The 21,002-nt window shown below is 47.9% G+C and overlaps 3 protein-coding genes across 13 annotated transcripts; all 3 read left to right on the forward strand.

Moving 5' to 3' along the window:
* The first annotated feature begins 1,682 nt into the window (after positions 1–1,682).
* On the forward strand, positions 1,683–11,050 carry LOC111065487 (esterase B1). 4 transcript variants are annotated; one of them, XM_022353696.2, is made up of 8 exons: positions 1,683–1,888; positions 4,255–4,446; positions 8,073–8,177; positions 8,643–8,782; positions 8,838–9,739; positions 9,801–9,970; positions 10,027–10,307; positions 10,367–11,048. In XM_022353696.2, exons 1-8 carry the CDS (start codon positions 1,850–1,852, stop codon positions 10,554–10,556), a joined length of 2,019 nt encoding a protein of 672 aa, XP_022209388.1. In that variant the 5' UTR covers positions 1,683–1,849; the 3' UTR covers positions 10,557–11,048. The 4 variants fall into 4 exon arrangements, with proteins under 4 accessions (XP_022209388.1, XP_022209389.1, XP_022209387.1 ...); XM_022353697.2 differs by having other exon boundaries at positions 1,685–1,732; XM_022353695.2 differs by lacking the exon at positions 1,683–1,888 and having other exon boundaries at positions 4,213–4,446; positions 8,646–8,782.
* A 1,178-nt stretch (positions 11,051–12,228) lies between these two features.
* Positions 12,229–13,422, forward strand: LOC111065490 (aurora kinase C). The gene has a single exon (XM_022353702.2). The coding sequence runs from the start codon at positions 12,229–12,231 to the stop codon at positions 13,420–13,422; it is 1,194 nt and encodes a 397-aa protein (XP_022209394.2).
* Positions 13,423–14,312: 890 nt separating this feature from the next.
* LOC111065488 (G protein-activated inward rectifier potassium channel 3) lies at positions 14,313–18,845 on the forward strand. Of its 8 annotated transcripts, none has more exons than XR_002607006.2 (6): positions 14,313–14,789; positions 15,085–15,338; positions 17,231–17,505; positions 17,570–18,352; positions 18,417–18,553; positions 18,630–18,720. XR_002607006.2 is itself a non-coding variant. In XM_022353699.2 (5 exons), exons 2-5 carry the CDS (start codon positions 15,085–15,087, stop codon positions 18,725–18,727), a joined length of 1,410 nt encoding a protein of 469 aa, XP_022209391.1. In that variant the 5' UTR covers positions 14,313–14,802; the 3' UTR covers positions 18,728–18,845. The 8 variants fall into 8 exon arrangements, 4 of the variants coding, with proteins under 4 accessions (XP_022209391.1, XP_022209390.1, XP_022209392.1 ...); XR_002607007.2 differs by having other exon boundaries at positions 14,314–14,789; positions 18,420–18,553; XM_022353699.2 differs by lacking the exon at positions 18,417–18,553 and having other exon boundaries at positions 14,313–14,802; positions 18,630–18,845.
* Positions 18,846–21,002: the final 2,157 nt, after the last annotated feature.

Below are 21,002 nucleotides of genomic sequence, written 5' to 3' on the forward strand. Positions count from 1 at the left end.
GCACAATGAGAAGCTTCTCTGTTTGCTCTCCGTTGCTCATGTGGAAATTCTTAACTGTTTTTGAGTGCAAAGAACCAATTGACGTCAGAGCTTTGTAAACTTGTAGCTGTCCTTGGGCTGTGGCTGCCACACGAGCCTCCAGTACAGGTTCTGCCTTTCACCTGCGACGCGTCAGCGGAGCTTTGCTTGCGGTGAAATCTTCATCTCATTTGTATTCTTCCTGGTTCGATCTAGATATATCAAGAGTAGTCTCTTGAACCCTTTGACCAGGGACATGCCAGAGTAATCAAATCAAATATTTGCGTAGAATAATTACCACAAACGTTGACATACTTTCGGGGCCAGAACAACAGACTGGCAGGCACGCTGCCAGAATGCACAAAATATGAATTCATGAACACAGGTGTAAATGAATATCTCTCGTGCTGCTGCTGATATTTTCGGTTCGTTTTCCATTTTTCATTTGTGTTTTGGAGGTTTATTTGCACAGTGCTGTGGCATTCTTTTGTTTACGATCTGCGCTTGGCTAAGTCCGCCTGTAAAGCGGCGATGTGAGAACAGCCCAACGAGGTCACCAGCCCAGTCCGAGAGTCAAAGAGCTCTAAGAGCTGATAGCTTAATGGCCCTACGGAAGAATCCCCCGCTTAATTGTTTCGCTAATACTGCAGCTCAAGTGACTTGATCATTTGATTAGGCAATCACTTTGTTAATTAGTTGAAGCTCGTGAAAAGTTCATTTTCATCAGATGTCTGCCATTAATTGTTGAGCTTGAATTACCCTTTACAGTTGTTTATTCCATTGCCAGCTTATTTTTATATATCCACATTCTGTCTGTCCATCCGCCTCGCCTTGACTTGTTGTGCCACAGATTATTAGTTGCATCCTTGATCTCAAACGGTGAAGCGATGCGGCGACCTGTCCCATCTCTCTGTCACATCTCTGTCCAGTGTCAACTGCTTTTCCGTGGTGACAATAAACGGCCGCGTCGCCTCATTGCACGTGTCTATAGTTTCAGATAAGCGAGAGCTCTCCGGCTGCGTGCCTCAAATGACTAAATAGGGCCAAACAACTAGATTTTGGTCAAGAATACGCAGCTGTCATTAGCCTGTTTGCTATGGTACCGAACCAATTGCCAAAATTGAAATGTAGATATAATTTTGCATAATATATGCGTGAGCCGGCGTGTCGGCGTGGACTCGAAATGAGTGCGGCCATAATTCAAGCTCATAGAAACTCTGCTTTTCACAAACTGCTGTTATTCAGCTAGGTCTGTCCATAAACCCATACACAAGTATGTAGGCAGTTCCCAAAAGGCATTGAATGAAACCAGAAGGTGGAATACTCTTTCCGAAAGACGCTTTAGCCAGCTCACCAGATATATATATACATATAGTAAGTCAAATCTAATGAAAATATAATTTGCAAATATTTATCCATATTTATCCAGTCAGAGTGCCCAACCTTGAGGTAAGAGTAATTCTAATGAAAGCTAAGAATTGGTTACCCAAACGAAAGTTATTCCAAGCATGCATTCATCTCAGGTGTTAAACGTTTGGGATATTTGCACAGCTTCTGGCCATGATATGCATGCCCAAACGGAGAGCGGATCGGGTCGGGCGTACACCAGGGGTTAACGTATAAGTAAGAGCAATTTGCCGCTTAAGCGCACCGCTGCACAGTCCCAGCTTCACTTCGTCGGCGACAGTCAAACGTGAAGCACGAAATATTTTCGGTACGGTACGCGACAGCAAGACGAGTCCGAGTCTGAACCCAAAGCTGAAACCAAAACTAAAACCGAATTCGAGTCCAAAGCAGAAATCAAACTTGAACTTGCTTAACAGAAAACCTAATGAGAGAGTGCATCGAAAAGTGTTTAACCAGCAATTGTGTATGTGTCCCCAATGGCAGAAGTATTCCCGATTATATCCCATCAGAATGCCATTGAAATTGTGCAAATATTTACTTGAGTGTGCAAACAGTTTGGCCAAGTCGAATCTTCGGAAAATTGAGCATTGCAGTGGGCTGCTGTTGAGGTTGTTGAGTCATGTTGAGCCGGGGTTCAACCAAAAAAAATGTGTGTCAAATATTTATCTGTTTTGTCCGCTGCAATATTTGTACAGACAGCTTTTGTTAATGAAACTTCATGCGTCAACGTCAACATACTCTCGCGTTCCGGCTCCTCTCAATGGCACATGCCTTTCCAATACTTTGTGTGGCAGCTTGTCAGTCCATCCCAGCATCAATACATCTGCGCTGCCTGCCAAACTGTTCGGATTAGTTCCGTTTTTGGCTGCGCCGGCGTCTTATGCAATGGGTCAAGCGAAATTTACCGTTAATTGGTGGCTTGAACGCCTGCACAAGCCAAATACTGGGCCATCATCTTCGGCACGTTATCAGCCGCTTAACTCTCGCTTTCTCACACCTCTCTTTGGGCGGTTTGTTTCTCGCTATATCTCGCGCTTTTTCTCTGGCAATTTCTCTCTTTTTTGAATGCCTTTCCGCTGTATCAGCTATTTGACTTATTTATTTCATGATTATTTTTACTTTTTTCCATCCAATATTTACCTTTTTTGTTTTGCTCGCCGCTTACGTAACGTGTCGTAAGCTCGTCTGGCCGGCTTCGTGCTTCGGGCCCCGGGTCTTAGCTCCGCGTCTCAGCGCCGAGTCTGTATCCCAAGTCTGGGCTGCAATCCCCATGCCATTTGCAGCTCCAGCTTTCAGATCCCGCTCCATCTCCATCTTCCAGCAGCCAGCAGTCAGCTGGTAGTGGATTCTCCCTCCCCCCACACAGTTAAGCTGCATTTTCATGCTCATTTGAGGTGGTTGCTGCCGATTTTCCTGCAGCCGTTGCTACCTGCATTTGGCCTCTGTTAATGCTTCTGTTAATTTCCCGTTTCATTGCTGCTAATTTTGTGGCTCTCTCTATCTCTCTCCCTGTCACTGCGTACCCGTACCTCTTTCGCTCTTTGGGTCTTCAATTGGTCAGGGCATTACAAAATTGCCGCATTCTCTGCGATTGCTATTTTCTTTGGGCTTCGGTATCGATTTGCTACAACATTTGTATGCAGGCTTGCGCAAAGTTCGAGCAGACCCTTATTTGCATATGAGGCATGCATTGTGGTAATCATATCTCCATACCAATAAGCAGATATTTGTGATTTATGGCAAACAGAAAGAGAAAGAGAGAGAGCGGGAGAGTAAGAGTGCGCACAGCTGATCGGTGGGCTGTGCTCTGTTCCGCTTGATCTTTTTCTCTTTCTTGGCCATCGCTGCAGCTGGCCAAACAACTTTCAACGAAAGTGCAAGTGTTACCATGGCATTGTCATAACGATAAATGGCCCGAAGAGAGACAGAGAGGTAGAGAGAGACGGCGAAAGACTGGTCGCACTTCAGCAAGTAGGAAGTAGCAGTGGGTTACTGGCTTAACAGTCTCTCGTGGTGGATGGGTGGGCGTGCCATGGCTTTTGTGCGCATTTCTTCGGGCGCTAAGGAAGAGGAAACATCGTTTAGCTCGAATTATCACCTACCTATATCAGGTTGATGTGAATAAAGGTTGCCCCGAAAGCTAGTTCGATCGCTGCTTGAGACCTTCTCGCTTCGGTTTCCGGTCTTGCCATTCAATTAGCCCATTGTCATTGAGTCTGTCTGTTTATGTAAAACCTAAATGTATACGACTATATATTAATAATGTGAAATAAACTTAAAGTCATCAGCACCGGCAACAGCGACCGACGATATAACACATCAAATGAATGCCTAATTAATCATACGCCCTGTGAGCATGCAAAATATAAAGTGACCTCACGTAGGCGACTAAAGAAAAAACACCACACCAAATTGAATAATGGCTGTATTAGTCCAAGACAAACAGAGTGAACAAATTCGAAAATAATCGCACGCAAATCAAATTGAGACCACTGGCAGACCCCAGAGAGTGCTGGAAAACTAAGTCAACTCTCGTCGAGTGGAGTGGATTGGATTGGAGTGAAGTACTCGTACAAGATTGGCTCAGCTTGTGCTGTCTCTCGAGCGGTTGACATTCGCGTATTTGTCTTGGCCATGACCAAGAAGTTGGCTCAGAAGCGTTGCGCACTACGCTCTTGCCTCGATTCGATTCGGTATTCATTGTTGGTTATTCGTTATTCAGTGTTCGGTGTTTGGTGTTCGGTATTCTGCTTTGACGACGCTTTTGCAAACACATTAGACCCGATTGTGGACAAGCGACTAATGCATTATTCGAATCTGTTTACACAGCCAAGATCCAAGCGCACCATGATATCCGCCAGACGGTCAGCGGGTCCGCGACCCCCGCCTTCGATGCTGTGCCTGCTGCTGCTGTCCCTGGTGACAGTTCTTCTGTGGGAGGAGAGCACCTCCATTGCCATCGCCCCGTCCACATTCGGCACGGCCATAGCACGTGCCGGGAAGATCTCCAACCAACTAAAGGTGAGTCCAAACCCCCAGGAAATACCTGTCTAGGGCTAAGAATGTGTTGAATAAATTAAGTTTCTCTCAAGAGAAGCTCGTGGCTGAGCTGTACATTTTGGCTGACTCGACCATTTCGGGTTTGCATTAAAATCAAAGCCACAAAGCGCTGGGCGCTGGGCGCGTGTCTGTGACTTTGACATCGTGTCGCAAATTTGCTGCCGCCCCAAAAGGTAACTCAACACCTGAGCTGACGTCGCTGCGGTGTTTAGGTACCCGCAATGAACGTCTCCCCATTGTCTCTAGTTATCGTCTTCTGTTTTGGCCAAGTTGTTCGCCGAGTTGTCTGCGGTAGCACTTTCTGATTGCTCTGTGCCCCCACAGACTGCATTTACATGTGCCTGTTAATGGGTTTTATGAGCCAAGCAGTCAAAGTGCCGAAAAGCCCACAAGGTGGGGCTGATCAGTTCCAATTCCAGTGGCCACAGCCAGCGAATGTGTATTTCGCACATTTGTTCCGCTCAAGCCCCATGAGTTTTTTGCAGACACTTGTGAGTGGTTTGTTTGACACCTGCCAATGAATCAGGCAGTGGCACAAATCACACAACACTGACTCTGTTTGGGAGGTCAACTAAAGAATACAAGTCACATTTATCACTCGCAAAACGTAACTGTGCTGCAACCTACTCTGGGCGCCGACTACGCCTCTGTTTCAATCAAATCCAAAGCCAAACGCATCCGTCTGGGTATGCCTTTAGAATTTTATATTCAAGCTATGCACTTGATGACTGTACGAATACATTAAGCCAGTAAGCCAGTAGAAAAGCCGAAAGACGACTTGCCAATTCCCTGGCACACCCATTTTATACTGCTAGTAAATAGCATCACGTGACACCTTTACCTTACCTTACCTTACCTTAGGATCCCACATTCAAAATACAGCAAATTAAAAATAAAACGAATTATCAAAGCTTTAAATCTTCAATCATCAAATTATGCCCCTGACTAACACCAACTCTGGATAAATATTGTCATTAAAATGTAACAGCATTTCCGTTTGCCGGTCGGATAACATTGACTGATAAAACCGACAAGAGAACAACCGAACAATGCCCCAATGTCTGCACCGAGCCATTGCGTGCCTTACATAACTCGGGCAATAAAACAAGCCATTAAAAATAAACCAAAGCCAAAACCAAAACCAAAAAAATGTGTTTAAAACAGACAGCAAATAGACAATGCGAGTAACAAGTGCAACTCTAATAAGACAAAGTATACAGTGCAGAGCGAGAGCAAGAGTGGACTAGGCGATACCCTGGTGTCTGATGCTGATGGAAGAATAATTATAGTCTTGTGCAACAAGTGGGTTTGTTTAGTTCTCATAACTCACCTCACACCGCATGGCTCCGGATGCTAGAAAATCTCTAGTCTGAAACACCCCATCACATCCACCACTGGCAGGGTATTGTAATGGCTGGCGGGCCAAAACAAAAACGAGGAACAAGTGGAATCTAATTTGAAGCGCTGTTTGTGCCCCCAGCTCAACAGTTGGTCCCGAAACTAGCAGCGAGTGCAGCAGCCACATTGGAACGGACGCGAAAACGAAGACAGCGCACACATTTTGCAGTAACTGTCTCACTGCCACAGTGCCAAACGTCATCATTGAGGAGGGCAAAGCTGGAGTTCAATAAATCAAAGTTTATAGGTTTTACATTGCAACGTGCAACAGCAAACAGCAAACGGAAAATTTGTACAATTGTCGTCGGTTGCATAAAACAAAATTCCCCGTTCCGTATCTGTGTCCACGTCTCGTGTTTCGTGTCCCTTGTCCCGTGTCCCCCCTGTGCTCATCGTCATGCCCTGTCGCCGCCATTTGGCCTGTGGAGCTACCATCGTGGGCCTTGTGCTGGCCACTGCTCTAATTGTCTTTGCAATTTGTGTGCAGCGACCGAGGGAATCCGGCAATCGAATGAAAACCGAGAGAAAGTCCCCAAATGAGCCTCCTGCCGCTGTTTGGGGCGTGCCGGGGTCGGAGTCAGAGTCAGAGTCGGTTATCGGTGATTTGCAAGATTTGCCAGCCAGAGCATTTTTTTTAATCGCCACATCCACAACAACAGCCCCAACAATATCCACAGACACAACGACAACAACAACGACATCGACAACAACATCATCAGCGCCAACTGGCGCAACGGACAGCTCTTCCGGGTCACTGGACATGCGCGGAATCCAGCAAATGGCCCGTTCTACCACGGTTTGTTTGCCATACTTATAGATAATTCTTATGCAACAGTCCAGTCCAGACAATTGCATTTGTAACTTTCTATTTCACCCGTTCGAGCATTGTATGTAGAGCGACGGCGGGCGATCTGCCGGCCTGCATTTCATTTCATTTCGCATTTCATTTATTTTTGGATTCCGAGCGTAGCGTGAAAGCGCCCATTACATAATGGATGCATTGTAAGTGGCAAAATATTATGCGAGTGCAGTTGGGAGTGCATTATGACGATGATGATGATGATGATGATGATGGGATGTGTCTGCTGCTCTCACTCATTTCCATATTCGAAAATGGGCTATAAGCTGTATTGGCAGTTGCATCTGATATTGGAAGCTCAAGCCCACAGATTGACGGGCAGATTGCAGGTCTCGTTTCGGATTACATACCGCAGTTGACAGGCAACCTAAGCAGAGTGCTTTTAATTGCTTTCTTAAGGCATTTCATGCCACACTTCGAGTCAATTGAACAATGACCCACTTCTTAAAAGCCTTATCCGCCACATTCAATTTGTTTGGACAACGAACAAAAGCTAACAAGCGCATTAAACAGTTATAATTAAAGCCAAACGGCGATGCCAATGGAGCCCAATTGAAAACTGTTATAAACCAGCTACACCCACATTAGCATAAGCCCAAGATACAGATACGAAACGAAATCATTTCGTATGCAAAGCCAATACACAACTTGACCGAATTCCGAATACCTCTCGCGCACTGAAGCACCCTTCCATGGTGTCTGCACTCCATTCGCAGCATCCGAGTGAATGTCGACTCTGTGAGGGTATCTGGCAAATGTAATTAGCATAAAAACCCATCAAATGTGAACTTGAAACTGGCCGTTGGTTATTCGGTGCTCCACAACAGCAGCAAAGGCTAAGGCACAGCAATAGCCAGAGCAAAGCCATCATCGTCATCTAACTGTGTCATGATTCACTACGAGACACACACCTTAATGGGAGCTCTGTGGCTCTACTGCCTCTCTGGCTTCATCTGTATCTGTATCCGTGTGCGAGTCTGTGGTCTGTGGGGCCTGGCTAATGCGATCGTTTCCTCTGGCAGCACGTGACTGTAGTTGTTGTTGATTGCCCTCCCGCCAGCTGTCCAGCTGTCCGGCAGTTCAGTCTTACATATGTCCGAGTGTAGTGATGCAAATGGCATTTCAATTAAATGAAATTTCATTTGGCAGCAGCAGCGGCAGCCGCAGTCGGTGAAGGTTGGCCGTTAACAGTTAACATCATTTCAAATTGGACAGCCCCAAAAATTGTCAACGTCGGACACGGACCCAATGAACTTGGACTGGGCGATCTGCTTGTTTTTGAAAATTGCCCCACTTGGCTGACAATGTTCCAATCTCTATGTAATTGCAGGAGACGACGGCCTGGAAGACCCTGACATCGCATCCGAACTCCCTTGTGCAGCTGCTGCCATCGCGGGCGATGCGCGTGGTTCAGGAGGTGGTGCGGTCTCTGCGGGTGAGTCTCAAGCCACTGGCGACCTTGCGTCGAGCATTGTCAAACATATGTATGTATGTATAAATCAGCTTGACCCAATCAAATCTCAACTTGAACGTGGACAGCCAACCAGCTGGCCAAACATGGCCAGGCTGCAGCTGCAGCAGAAAGAGAAACAGCCACAGCCAAATTAACTTCAACTTGGGGCTGAGGCCGAATCAATAGCAAAGAAAGAGCTGACATTTGAGAACCGCCCCAAGCATATTCTAGGCCTGAGTGGAGGCGAGAACTGGCTTTTTATTTTTGGCCATCGATCAGTGGCCATTGACCGAGGAGATTGCGCAACACTTGCGCCTTAGCACACTTCCATCAGTGCCGGTTCTAATGCAAATTCGCTGCGCAACGCTGCATTCTTGGCAACTGCATTAATAAGCAATTATAGACTTGAGTTACCCCAGATTAAATGAACATTTATTCCCCTTCAAGCAGAAGGAGCGTGAGATTGTGGCCACCACAACACTGGGCAAGGTGAGGGGACGCTACCAGCAGTACCGCTCTGGAGAGCGAGGAGGCTACTACAGCTTCAAGGGAATGCGCTACGGAGCAGCGCCGATCGGAGCCAGAAGGTGCGTCAATCCGAGACAATCACAAAGCAGCTGATACTACGATATACTCCCACAGATTCCGCTCGGCAGAGCCAGAGAAGCCCTGGTCTGGCATCCGCGATGCCTCGCGGGAGGGCCAGAGCTGTCCGCACAAGAACATGATCCTGGACACCTTCAAGGGAGACGAGGATTGCCTGTTCGTCAACGTGTTCACCACCCGCATGCCCAAGGAGGATGAGGAGTCCAGCGAGCAGAGCAGGCGGCCAGTGATGGTGTGGCTGCATGGCGGCGGCTTCTCCTTCGGCTCGGGCAATGCCTTCCTGTACGGACCCGACTACCTGGTGGCGGAGGACATTGTACTCGTCACGCTCAACTACAGACTGGGCCCACTGGGCTTCCTCACCGCCGGACCCGATGCGCCCGGCAATCAGGGACTGAAGGATCAGGTGCTGGCCCTCAAGTGGGTGCGCGACAACATAGCCGCCTTCGGTGGTGACCCCGCACAGGTGACCGTCTTCGGGGAGTCCGCAGGCGGCTCCTCGGTGCAGCTGCTCCTGCTGTCGCCCATGGCCAAGGGCCTCTTCCACCGCGCCATCTCGCAGAGTGGCTCCGCCCTGAACCCCTGGTCCATGTCCGCCAATTCCAGCAAGAGAGCCTCCCGCCTGGCGGCCAATCTGGGCTACGTGGGCGCCAACAGAACAGCGGATATCCTGGACTTTCTGCGTCGCGTGCCCGCGATGAAGCTGGTGGAGGCAGCGCCGACCACCATCACGGCAGAGGATCAGCGCAACAACATCGGGCTGCCCTTTGTGCCAAACGTCGAGGGCTACTGGAACCAGGACTCTGAGGAGGAGCAATTCTACGAGCAGCCCTTCATCACCCAGCATCCGAGTGACATGTACAACGAGCAGAACTTCAACAGCGACGTGGCCTACATGACGGGCTATAACACCCACGAAGCAATGCTCTTCATAAGAAGTAAGTGTGGGGAAAGAGTAAGGGTAAGAGTACTTTACGAACTAAACTATCTTTGATTCAGGACTGCGAAAGAATCCCCAGCTGCTGGGCATAATTGAGAACGACTTTGGACGCCTAGTGCCGCAGGACTTAAATGCGACCGATGTCCATGACAGGGTCACCCGCGAGATACGCTCCTTCTATCTGGGCAACAAGCACGTGGGCCTCGAGTCCGTCGATGAGATGATAGCGGTGAGTGCACTCACATCAATCCACGAACTCGAATGCACTGCAATCTCCTGTTGCAGCTCCTCACTGATCTCATGTTCCTGCAAGGCATTCGCCGCACAGCCCGCAACCATGCCAAATATGGGCGTGCTCCTGTCTACATGTACCGCTTCTCCTTCGATGGCTCTCTCGGTCTGTACAAGCGGATGCTCGGCATTCCCCGGCCGGGGGTGTGTCATGGCGATGAGCTGGGATATCTCTTCAAATTTGGCTTCTTCAACCTGAGCCTGGACCCCAAGTCGCTGGAGGTGCAGGTCAAGAATCGCATGGTGCGCATGTGGACGAATTTCGCCAAATACGGGTGAGTCCTAGAGAGTCCCGTGTCAAAGTTTTGTGAATATCAATTGATTGTGACTGCAGCACACCCACGCCCGATGTTGAGGATCCGTATTTGACCACCAAGTGGGCGCCCATCGATCCATCGAATGTGATGAACAGTCTCAACTATCTGGACATCTCGGGAACGCTTGCCATGAAGACGAACCCGGAGCCAGAGCGACAGAGGTTCTGGGACGAGATGTATCAGCATTACAATGGTGCTGCCATGTAAAGTGCACAAACAATCACACACACACACATACACATGCACCACAATTTCACTCACACATACAAACAACACACACACACACATATACACACATATTTCGTATTGCCATTTTGTGAGAGAGAGCGCACGAAAACCAGAATATTTAAATGCAAACTTCATTGTACAATTTTCGTAGTCTGTAGGAATTTCTAGCTATATTCTTAGCTATATTATTTAGCATTTTAGCATGTAAGTGTTGCAGCATTTACCCACCCCCCAGCACCCACACCCATACCCATACACATACACACTACACACTGATAATGAAATGTCAAGATATCTTTCCTTACAACACCATATACCACATACCACATAAAACACATACATATATATATGTATACATATGTACGAGTATCGGCAATAATCAGCTGTAAATAGTCAGAGTCTATCTTATGTCGAATGCCAACCAGAGAACCATTTTATGTTTTTGTAAAAAGCAATAAATATTATTTTATTTTTAAATCCGATTTTAATGCTTCCAGTCCTCCCTCTGTTTGAAAAACCGTTACTAAGGCGCCATTCTGTGGCTCCCTCTATCGGTGAGGATGTATTCTAATTTTTGCTGCATACTTTTGGGCTGGCTGCGCCATCTATCTGTGGCAATCGTTTTTAACCCAAAATAACAAAAAAAAATGCCACAGGTTTTTTTTTTTGTTTTTATGGTGTACTTTATTTTTGCAGTATTTTTTTTCTGTTTTTCAAGTACAATTTTTGTAATTTTCATATGGTATTTTTTCAACATTTAATAGGGAAAAAAACAACAAAAATTAAAAGCTCTTCTTAAATTTTTACCAGTTAAATATTTAATTAATGCCAGCTAAATTAAAAAAAAAATCAAAAAAATTTTAAAATGTAATTTTTACTGTAAAACTGTGGAAAAAAAGATTTGTTTAAGAAAAAAAAAAGGAAAGTCCGCGCACGCTTCGAACCGTCGAAAGCCGACAACCCCGAACCACGCTTTGCTTGATTTTGCTGTGCATAATGCAGCATTTATTCCGAAATGGCGCAAATAAAAAGAATTTTTTTAAAAAAAAAATGTACATAAATAAAATATAAATTAACACCCACAGCCCGGGCGAGGGGATGGATATGATTAAGTGACTGTTTGATTGACTACAAATTTGGACTTGCCACGAGTTGAGGTTGAGTCGCTCCAGAACGGGTGGGCATGGGGGACGACACGAGTATCTCTGGATACTGTATCTGTGTGCCGCATGCGAGTGTATCTCGGGGGAGGGTCGCGCACTCGCCTGCTGGGCAACAAAGCTGATTATTCAATTATCGCAGCGGCTTTGGCGCTCTTCATCTGCGGCAACGGCTGCTGCCATTCACAATTTGGTGTGTCATAAATTATGCTGTTGCTGCCACACGGTTATCATTGTGACCCCGCACACAAGGGGGACACGGGCATGGGCATGTGCATGATGGGCATGACGGAAGAGCATTGAAAACCACACTACCGCATGGAAACGAAACCGAGCAGGCACAGACTGTGTACTCGTGTACTCGGCTTGGTGGCATTTCGGAAATGCCTCAAACTTAGATTCATTCTACACCCGCTCACACAAGACACAAACAATTTGTTTTGCTTGATAATTTTACATTTTACACGATTCAGCGATTCAGCGATTCAGCGATGGCATTGGTCAGGCCAACGGTTAGACCGATGGAGGCGGTTCGTGTTTGCTTCCTCCGAAATGGGGCACCACACTTCAGAGGCGTCACACTCTCCGTGTCCCAGTACCACTACAAGGATTTTGGCATACTTCTGCGGCACGTCACCAGCGCCCTGCAGTCATTTTTGGCGCTCCCATCGACCATCGAGTTCATATGGCGCACCAATGGCACTCCGATTAGCTCTCTGGATTCCTTTTTGGACGGGGACGTCGTCGTCTGCTGCTGCCGGTACGAGAGCTTCATCAAAATGGACTACACTGTGAACAAACATTTTTGGCGGCTTCAGGCAGCGATACGACGCTGGAAAATGCGTAATGAAGCACTGCCAGAGGGTCAGATCCTTTCCGACTCCGTTGCGATGTACGTGAACAAACGTCATACTTTTGTGAGTAACAAAAAGACCGTCATCTGCACTGCGGAGCCCAAGACGAAGCAGATCCGCAGATGCATTGTTAAAGTGGTAAACGAGGCACTCATGCTGAATCTTGACGCCAAGTACAAGGAGATGGAGATCATGCGCAAGCTGCAGACCCATCCGAACGTCGTTGACCTGATCTTCACCGTTTACAGGCCGAGGTGCAGGTACACCTTTTTTGTGATCGAGTACATGGCCTGTAGCGTGCAAGACATGAGGGATCGCCATGGCAGCATACCCGAGTGCATAGCCAAGCGGGTCATGAGGGACGTGATCCATGGCCTGACCTACATACACGACAAACGAATCATTCATCGCGACATAAAGCCCGACAACCTGCTCGTAAGAAAATCGGACTTCACTTTTCTGGTGGCAAAGATAGCAGATTTCGGAGCGGCCACCTATTTCGAGGAAAGAGCGATGAAGGACTTCATCGGGACCCCGAGGTACATAGCTCCCGAGATGATTCTTGGCACCGGATACGACTATCGAGTGGATACCTGGAGCTTCGGGGTCACTCTCTATTCCATGTTGTTCGATAAGGAACCCTTCGGCAAGGGGTGCAAGGAGCTTGAAGAAATCTGCCGGGACATTACGGTCAGTGATCATCAGTTTCCCTTGCAACTTAAGGACTGTATCAGCGCGGATGCCAAGGATCTGATTGATGCGCTGCTGATAAAGGCTCCACTCTCCCGCCTCACTTCCGCTCAGATTTCCAAGCATCCCTTTATGCTATAACAGATAATAAAGGATAAGCTGAAATATTCCAAATCTGTATAAATGTGCCCTAATAAAACGCAAACGTTATTTAACTCAGCTGGTCTTGTTCAATGGTGTGCAATGATTTATGTTCGGGGTGTCGAATTTTAATTGGTGAAACGCTAACGCAAAATTAATTACGCATAACTTTTGTTCACACCGGGATTCTGCATTCGAGTGTGACTGACATAATTATTTGTATTTGCACAATGCAGCTAAAAAGGCAGAGGAAGAGATTCTCTCGTTTAAACAGAGATTCGAACAAATATTAAGTACATATACGCCACCTTGTACTCGAAAGCAACAGGCGAACGGAACTGTGTTGGGATGTTGGAGTAGGGTGGAAGGAAAATTGGGTCTACATAGAGTGAGTGATATATTTATCAGTATATTTATACGAGGCACTCAAGCACTTATTTGCGATCGCAGCAATCACAGATATTTTATTTTATTTTATTAAACAGCGCAGCGCATACCAAATATTACGTATACGGCACCCCTTGCATATTGCGACTCAAGGTCGCCTGCCTCCCCATTTCTTCTCTCCACTGACACTGACACACACACACACACACACACAGACACACTCTTTAAATTCAGATAAGGAGAGCTTATCACGCTTATCTTCCGCTTCGTTTTCAATTTACAAATCATTTCAATTGAACTTTTTCTCTGGCAGAGCAACCGTCAGTTTTATCTGTCCGCTCTATCTGTATCTGTATCTGAGAGCATCGCCAATCTGCAATGTGAAAAGTGTCACTGTTAGTGTGCGGAGTACTTCTCTTTTCTAACATGTGTGAGTGCAAGCGAGCTCATTTACAGCGCCGCTTTCTGTTCACAACTTTTGTTTAGTTTGAAAAATTTTCTTGCTGTCGTCGGCGGTGGCGGTGGCGGCAGTCGGCCGTCATTTAATCCATTGGACTGACTTGCGGATCTCTCTCGGTGTCGCAGTCGCAGTCACAGTTGTTGCTGTCATCGCTGTTTCTGGTGTCGGTCGCGGCTTCTGTTTGCTCTGTTGTCAGTGTGGTGTGTGCCCTGTGATCTCTGGGGCTCGTCACATTCCCCATCCGAAGCGCGGCGCTGAAACAAAGCGAGTCGAGTACCAATCTGCACAGATCGTAAAATTATATTCGTTTCGTCGCTCCAGTTGAACCGATATCGGGCCACCGTGATATGTTGGTGGTCTTTAGCATAACAAAAGGCCATCTAACAAATGATCGGCTTAAAGGTGTCAATTAATTGAACATTTCGTTGGCTCATAAAAAGGTGCTAAAATTATTTAAGCTGAAACGTGCCAAGCCAGCCAATTTCAAATCACATTTGTCGGGTGCCTGGTGTATTTGAAGGTATTCAATTAAGGTATTCCTAAGTGTTTGATCGCGTGAAGAGTGCGCAAAAAGACTGCTGAGCTGCTCAGGGACTCTCACTACTCCTATTACGTTCATCTCTTGTTTACCTTTACAACATTCGTGAAAATCTGATCAGAATCAGCTGACATTTCTCGCACCTGCCCTGCACTTATCACAAGTTTCTGTTTGCCCACTCGAGGAGATACTAATACTCGTATTCGCACTCGTACAGACATAAATAAATTTAATTGAAAAAGTAACTCAAGCGGCTCATCCAACCGACACCCCACAGATGCGCTTCAATTTCTCGAGCCACTCGGCTGCCCCAGCGGCAACAGCCACTCCAGCGACAACCCCAACAAATGGCAACGAGAAGGCCTCTGCCACCCAGCCGTTGAAGAGGGCCATTGAGGCCGATCCCGATTCCCTGGACAGTGTCATCAGCAATCCGCAATCGTATCCCATCACCATAGTGCCCAATCGCCCAGCGAGCTTCTATGGAGTAGCCCCCAATGGCAAGGCGTTTCAGCGCCAGCCGAGCTGCAGGTGAGTCTGGGGGATGGAGTCTAAGTAGCTCAGTCAATAGTTGACCATTAGTTAGAGAGACTCTAATTGGATCAGCCAACTCTGGGGCTGTAGTGGGACCTGATGTTGGCCTGGCTGGAAGCGTGCGGCGAGCAAGTTCAGTCGAGTGTGGTAGCGCGAAGTAAGAACGTCATAAGTCAGCAGTCAGCAGCCAGTCGTTCTTTCAACATGCAGGTGCCGCTTAGCGATGTCCAGGTCCTGCACGATCCTGCCGATGCCGAGACCATAGTCGGAAATGGTGGCGGCGACCAAGAGGAGACCTTCGCGCACATGAAGGAGTGGAAGCGCCAGTACATGAGGGGCATCTCGCACACCCCCTCCCAGGCTGGAGTCTACTACGAGGCCCTCAAAGGATCCAGCCACTCGTTGGCCAAGGGGTGCGCATATCTAATTGTGATAATTGTACAAAGAAGCGTTCCGTCTCTACAGTATAGTATGTCTTTCCGGGTCGTAATTAGCTCGTCAAGGGGTCTGACATTCAACTTGAACTTGCCGACAATCAATGGGACTGGGCCTCTAGGCTAGGCTGTTATGACTGCGTGTCACGTTGTCGCATCTCATGGGCTGCTTTGTCTAGCTGATTAGCAGAGTGTTACCCGTCGTTTGCGGTTGTAATTTATCTTGTTCCGCCCACAGTTTTTGTATTCGCTGCACATATGTACCTCACTGCAGATTGCATTCTGTCTGGCCAGGGGCAAACTATATACTGTCTATCCCAATCACTGTGATTTGTTCTCACATTTGTCACTCGTTAAACGGTTTGGCTGAGGGTTTCCCACTGGAACAACTCTCAGGCACTTCCTTCCCCATCAACTGTCGGCAGCTTTAGAGATTTTTCGGGTACTGCGTTGGCGAGTGAATTAAGCGAGAATTAAGTGAGTGTGGACAAGCCACACAGCGACATGATGAATCATCGCAGAGAAATAGTGACATTTATTCCTCTGACCGAGCGTTAAATTCGATTAACGACTATTAATGCAACCGGCACAATGCCAATTAATCGGCTGTGGCTCTGTCTCTGGCTCTGACTTCGAGTGTCAATGTGGGGTTAAGGCCTTCCCATGTGGGCGTTGCTGTTGGCCAGAGCAGGCAGCCAGCCCTATTAAATCGTATATGTAGTGACAACTTGTTGCAATAAGTAGACACAATAAATAAGGCACTTTGTGGGTGAGCTGCAATTAAACCAGTAATCGAGAGAGATAGGCTGCGATTTCTGTGGGGCTGGTTCTGATCTGGTCGCCTTCCGACTTTGACATTGTTAATTAGATGCAGTTCTGGCGGGCTGCTCTGTCCAAAAGCAGCGAGTGCAAATTTGCACACTTAATTTGCACAAATTAAACAGACGATGTCTGGGCATCTAATTCTAGATGTCACTTGAATAAATCATGGACTGCATTGGATGAATGGCATTGAAATTCTAAGGAAGCGTGAATAGCGAGGGAATGGGTTAGCTCCAGATCAGGAAGGGGTTTTAAGAGTCGTTCAGCTGGAATTATAGCCCTTGGGTAGAGAGAGAGAGAGACGTATCCCCGTAGTTTAGTGCCCATTTTTTGTGTAATTTTTTAAATAATTGATTTTGCTTCAATAATTATTATATTTTATAATTTGTTATGCTGACTGACTAGGAACATGGAATAAAATGTAATTCCTACACGTATTCTTATATGTATTCTACACAGTGATTCAGCATTAAATGCTGCATACTTTTAAGCTGAGCCATAATTAATATTTGCGTTTTCGTCCCATTAAATTGGTCAAAACTTTCCTTGGTGACCACTCATTCCGGGCAAAGGGAAACTTCAGGACAACCAGTTCAATTATATATTCTTGTTATTTGATTTTCCCCCCACCAGGTCACGCAATTTTCGCCCTGGAAGCATGCGGCGGGTGCGCAGAAGAGCCGTGTTCAAGAACGGCGACTGCAATGTGGTGCAGAAGCACCTGCAGAGAAGAAGGGTCCGCTTCCTGCAGGACATGTACACAACGATGGTGGACTGGCAGTGGCGGTGGACGCTGCTGGCCTTTGCGCTGAGCTTCATACTCTCGTGGCTGTTCTTCGCGCTCATCTGGTGGCTGATCATCTACACGCACGGGGATCTGGAGGAGCTGCACATGCCGGACAATCAAGGTGAGTGGAGGAGCACTCCAGCGGTCTGAAATAGAGATTATCACGCGCATTTTGCATCTCCCAGAGGAGTCTGGCTGGGCGCCTTGTGTGTCGGCCATTGATGGCTTCACCTCCTGCTTTCTGTTCTCCATTGAGACACAGCACACCATTGGCTACGGCGTGCGGACCACATCTACAGAGTGTCCCGAGGCCATATTCATGATGTGCTTCCAGTCCATCTACGGCGTGATGTCCTCTGCCTTCATGGCGGGCATCGTCTTTGCCAAGATGACGCGAGCCAAGCAGCGCGCACAGACGCTGCTCTTCTCCAAGCAGGCCGTGATCTGCCAGCGCGATGGCAGCCTATCGCTGATGTTCCGGGTGGGTGACATGCGGAAGTCCCACATCATCGGAGCCGGCGTCAGGGCCCAGCTGATTCGAACGAAGAGCACCAAGGAGGGAGAGGTGATGACGCAGTTCTTCACGGAGCTGGAGATCGGCAGCGACGACTCGGGCTCTGATTTGTTCTTCATTTGGCCCATGATCATTGAGCACAAGATCGACGAGAACTCGCCGCTCTATAATCTGAATGCAACGGACATGCTGCAGGATAGGTTTGAGATTGTGGTCATACTCGAGGGCACGGTGGAGTCCACGGGCCAGTCCACCCAGGCCAGATCGAGTTACATCAACACCGAGATCCTGTGGGGCCACCGTTTCGATCCTGTTGTGCTGTACAACAAGGATCTGCAGGCCTACGAGATCGACTATGGCCGCTTCAACGAGACCACTCAGGTGGACACGCCTCTGTGCAGTGCCCGGGAGCTGAACGAGATCTACAAGATACAGGAGGGCTTCCGCACACCAGGTACGCATACAGAATGGAGGCGCCTGTAACTGCTCTGTCTAATGTGTTGTCTCCGTTCGCCCAGCAGAAACCACCTTCACCATGCGTCAGTTGTCCCACAACCATTCCGATCAGGCCTCCTAGAGCCCGCCCCTACAGTTCAGTGTCTCGTCTCTCTATGTTGTTTCATGTTGCTATAGTTTGTAATCGTCTCTGTTCTATGTGAGTGCCATCCGTCTGTCATCTGTATATTTTGCATACCTCACCCGAGATGTATTAATGCTGTGTGCCCTTTCAGCTTCACATACGATCCGTTCGAGGCACTCTAGTTCCAGTTCCGGCTACCAGTCGCCCCAGGACCGTCGCCTGCGCTGGCAGCTCTCGGTGCCCTTGTAGCAGCTCCACTCCACTCTATCGACACTTAAGGCAAAGCTAAACTTCTCCTACCCATACAAAAATAAGTTAATAAACGCTCCAGTCCAAATTGCATGTCCCTGGAAGTCCATACAAATGACACATAATTGCCTCTCTCTCGGCTGCAAGGTACGCGGGGCAGTGGCACTGGCACTGGCAGTTGCAGTTGCAGCTCTTTGCGGTCCAACCCACTCATTAGGCATCATTAATAATCCGGGCATATCAATGCAAAAAGGTGCCAAAAATGTTGCACACCTCAAAACAAGTTCGTTGCTCAAGTCTTTTGTTTGTGGGCGACACTCCACTGCGGTGGGTTACGGCTGCGGCTTGGCGGAGTGGAAATTCGGATTGGATCTGATCTGGCGCTAAGGCTCCGCATTCATATCCTTTTAATTGAAATTGAATCAATAACTCTTATTTGCGCAAACTAATCAACACTAAATTATAACACTCACAGAAACAACTCGAATATTTATTATCACATTTATCACGGGACACAGCGCTCCCCTTTGCCTGACGTGGGTGGGGGTAGGGCCGGGCTGGGCTGGGCGGGGCGGGAATCTAATGAAATGTGGGTGTGGGTCAGATGTATGGTATGCCCCATGCCTTGGCCATAAATACAATGCCAAATTTCAGCAACTCTATTACAACTCACCCAAAAAAAAATTAGACAAAAAACAAAAAGCTCAAGAAAAATGGCTTAAACGAAATCGAAATGAATGTTGGCTGCCAAAAGCCTTGCGGTGGGGGATGGGTGGGGAGTGTTGGAGTGTTGTGGTGTGGTGTGGTGCACTGTGGTGCAGAGTGGGGTGCTGCCTGCTGCAGTGTTGAGTGCTGTGCTGCGTCCTTAACCCACTTATATCGCGGTGGCAGCACTAGAACATGCCAGCAGCTGAGCGGCGGACGTGGGGCGAGCTTTATGTTTAATTACTTGTTAAATGTTTTGTCGCTTTTATCAGCACACATGCTTAAGAGCTCCATTAGCCCCTGCTTGAGCACCCACTACTCCAAGCCTGCCCCGGCCCAGGCTCAGGCTCGGGCCCCCATTGCTCCGTTGGAGTGACATGCGTCTCTCTATGGCGGTGGAAGCCATGTCCCCATGCCGTTTGGCTCTTGTGATTGGCTTCGACGAAACGTGCCCGGCTGATCGAAAGAATTAAAATATTATTCGCGCATGAAACGTTGCAGGCATCGAGCGCCGCATGTGGCACTCTGACTCTGACTTCGACTCTAGCTGTGACTGCGGCTGCGGCTGCGACTGAGGCTGTGGCACGTTTCGAAGACAAAAGGCGCCACCCAAATGGCTCCATCCACTCCAGCCCAACCCGCAGGTCATAGCTGGCCCCCCCAAAAAATATATATCTGCCAGTTGGGCCAAACAATTTTTCGTGTAATTTTTAATGTGCGCCACAGACACGTGAACAAATCATGGGCCACAAACGTGGTCGCTTTGTCAGGCTAAGTATGTCGAATGCTCCTCGAAGTTGACACAGAAAGAGGCAGACGCCCCCCCATGAGCCCCGAAACTGGAGCACTTACAGTGACAGTTGGAGTGGAATTGGCAGCTTCCCATGGGCTGGACACGCCTGATATCCCAGTTGTTGGCAACATTTTATTAGGGAGACAAAAAATCTGCATTTGACAGCCAAAAGGCGACTGACACCATGGCCTAATAAAGACATAAATTTGGGCGATGACTCAAGTGGGTTTCGCGAAGGGATCGGGGCTGGAGGAGCTGGTGATAAACGAGGTTGCAAAACAAGCTTAAAATTAACTGCGGCCCGGGCAGTGCGAACAAAACAAAAGGTAGAACATGCTACATAACTCATCCATAATCAACACTGTTTACATAAATTTCAAAAATTATTACACGGCAACAGTGGCCAAGGGACCGCAAACCAGGGAACTCCATCAGTCTGAGGATCGGTTCGGGACTGGCACTGGGACTGGCTCTGGGTCTGAAACCTGGAACTGCAACTGCAACTGTGACTGGGAATGCGTAGTGGAGTGGATACTGGTGGAGAGCGCGTGATGAATGCTTAAATAATGCGCTTAACCCTGTGCGAACATAATTTATGGTGTGCGGATATGCATGAGTGCCTGTGCGAGTACGAGTATGGCTGTACGAATACTTGTAAGTACGAGTGTACGAGTGTATGGCCAGTCGGTCAGCAACACACGCTGTTTTCATTGTTATTACACGGACGTTGCCGTTGCCGTTGACCAATCTGTACCGCTGCCCCTCCGCCTCTGGGGT

This window comes from Drosophila obscura, unplaced genomic scaffold (assembly GCF_018151105.1).
Source record: "Drosophila obscura isolate BZ-5 IFL unplaced genomic scaffold, ASM1815110v1 contig_192, whole genome shotgun sequence".
Classification (NCBI taxonomy): Eukaryota; Metazoa; Arthropoda; class Insecta; order Diptera; family Drosophilidae; genus Drosophila; species Drosophila obscura.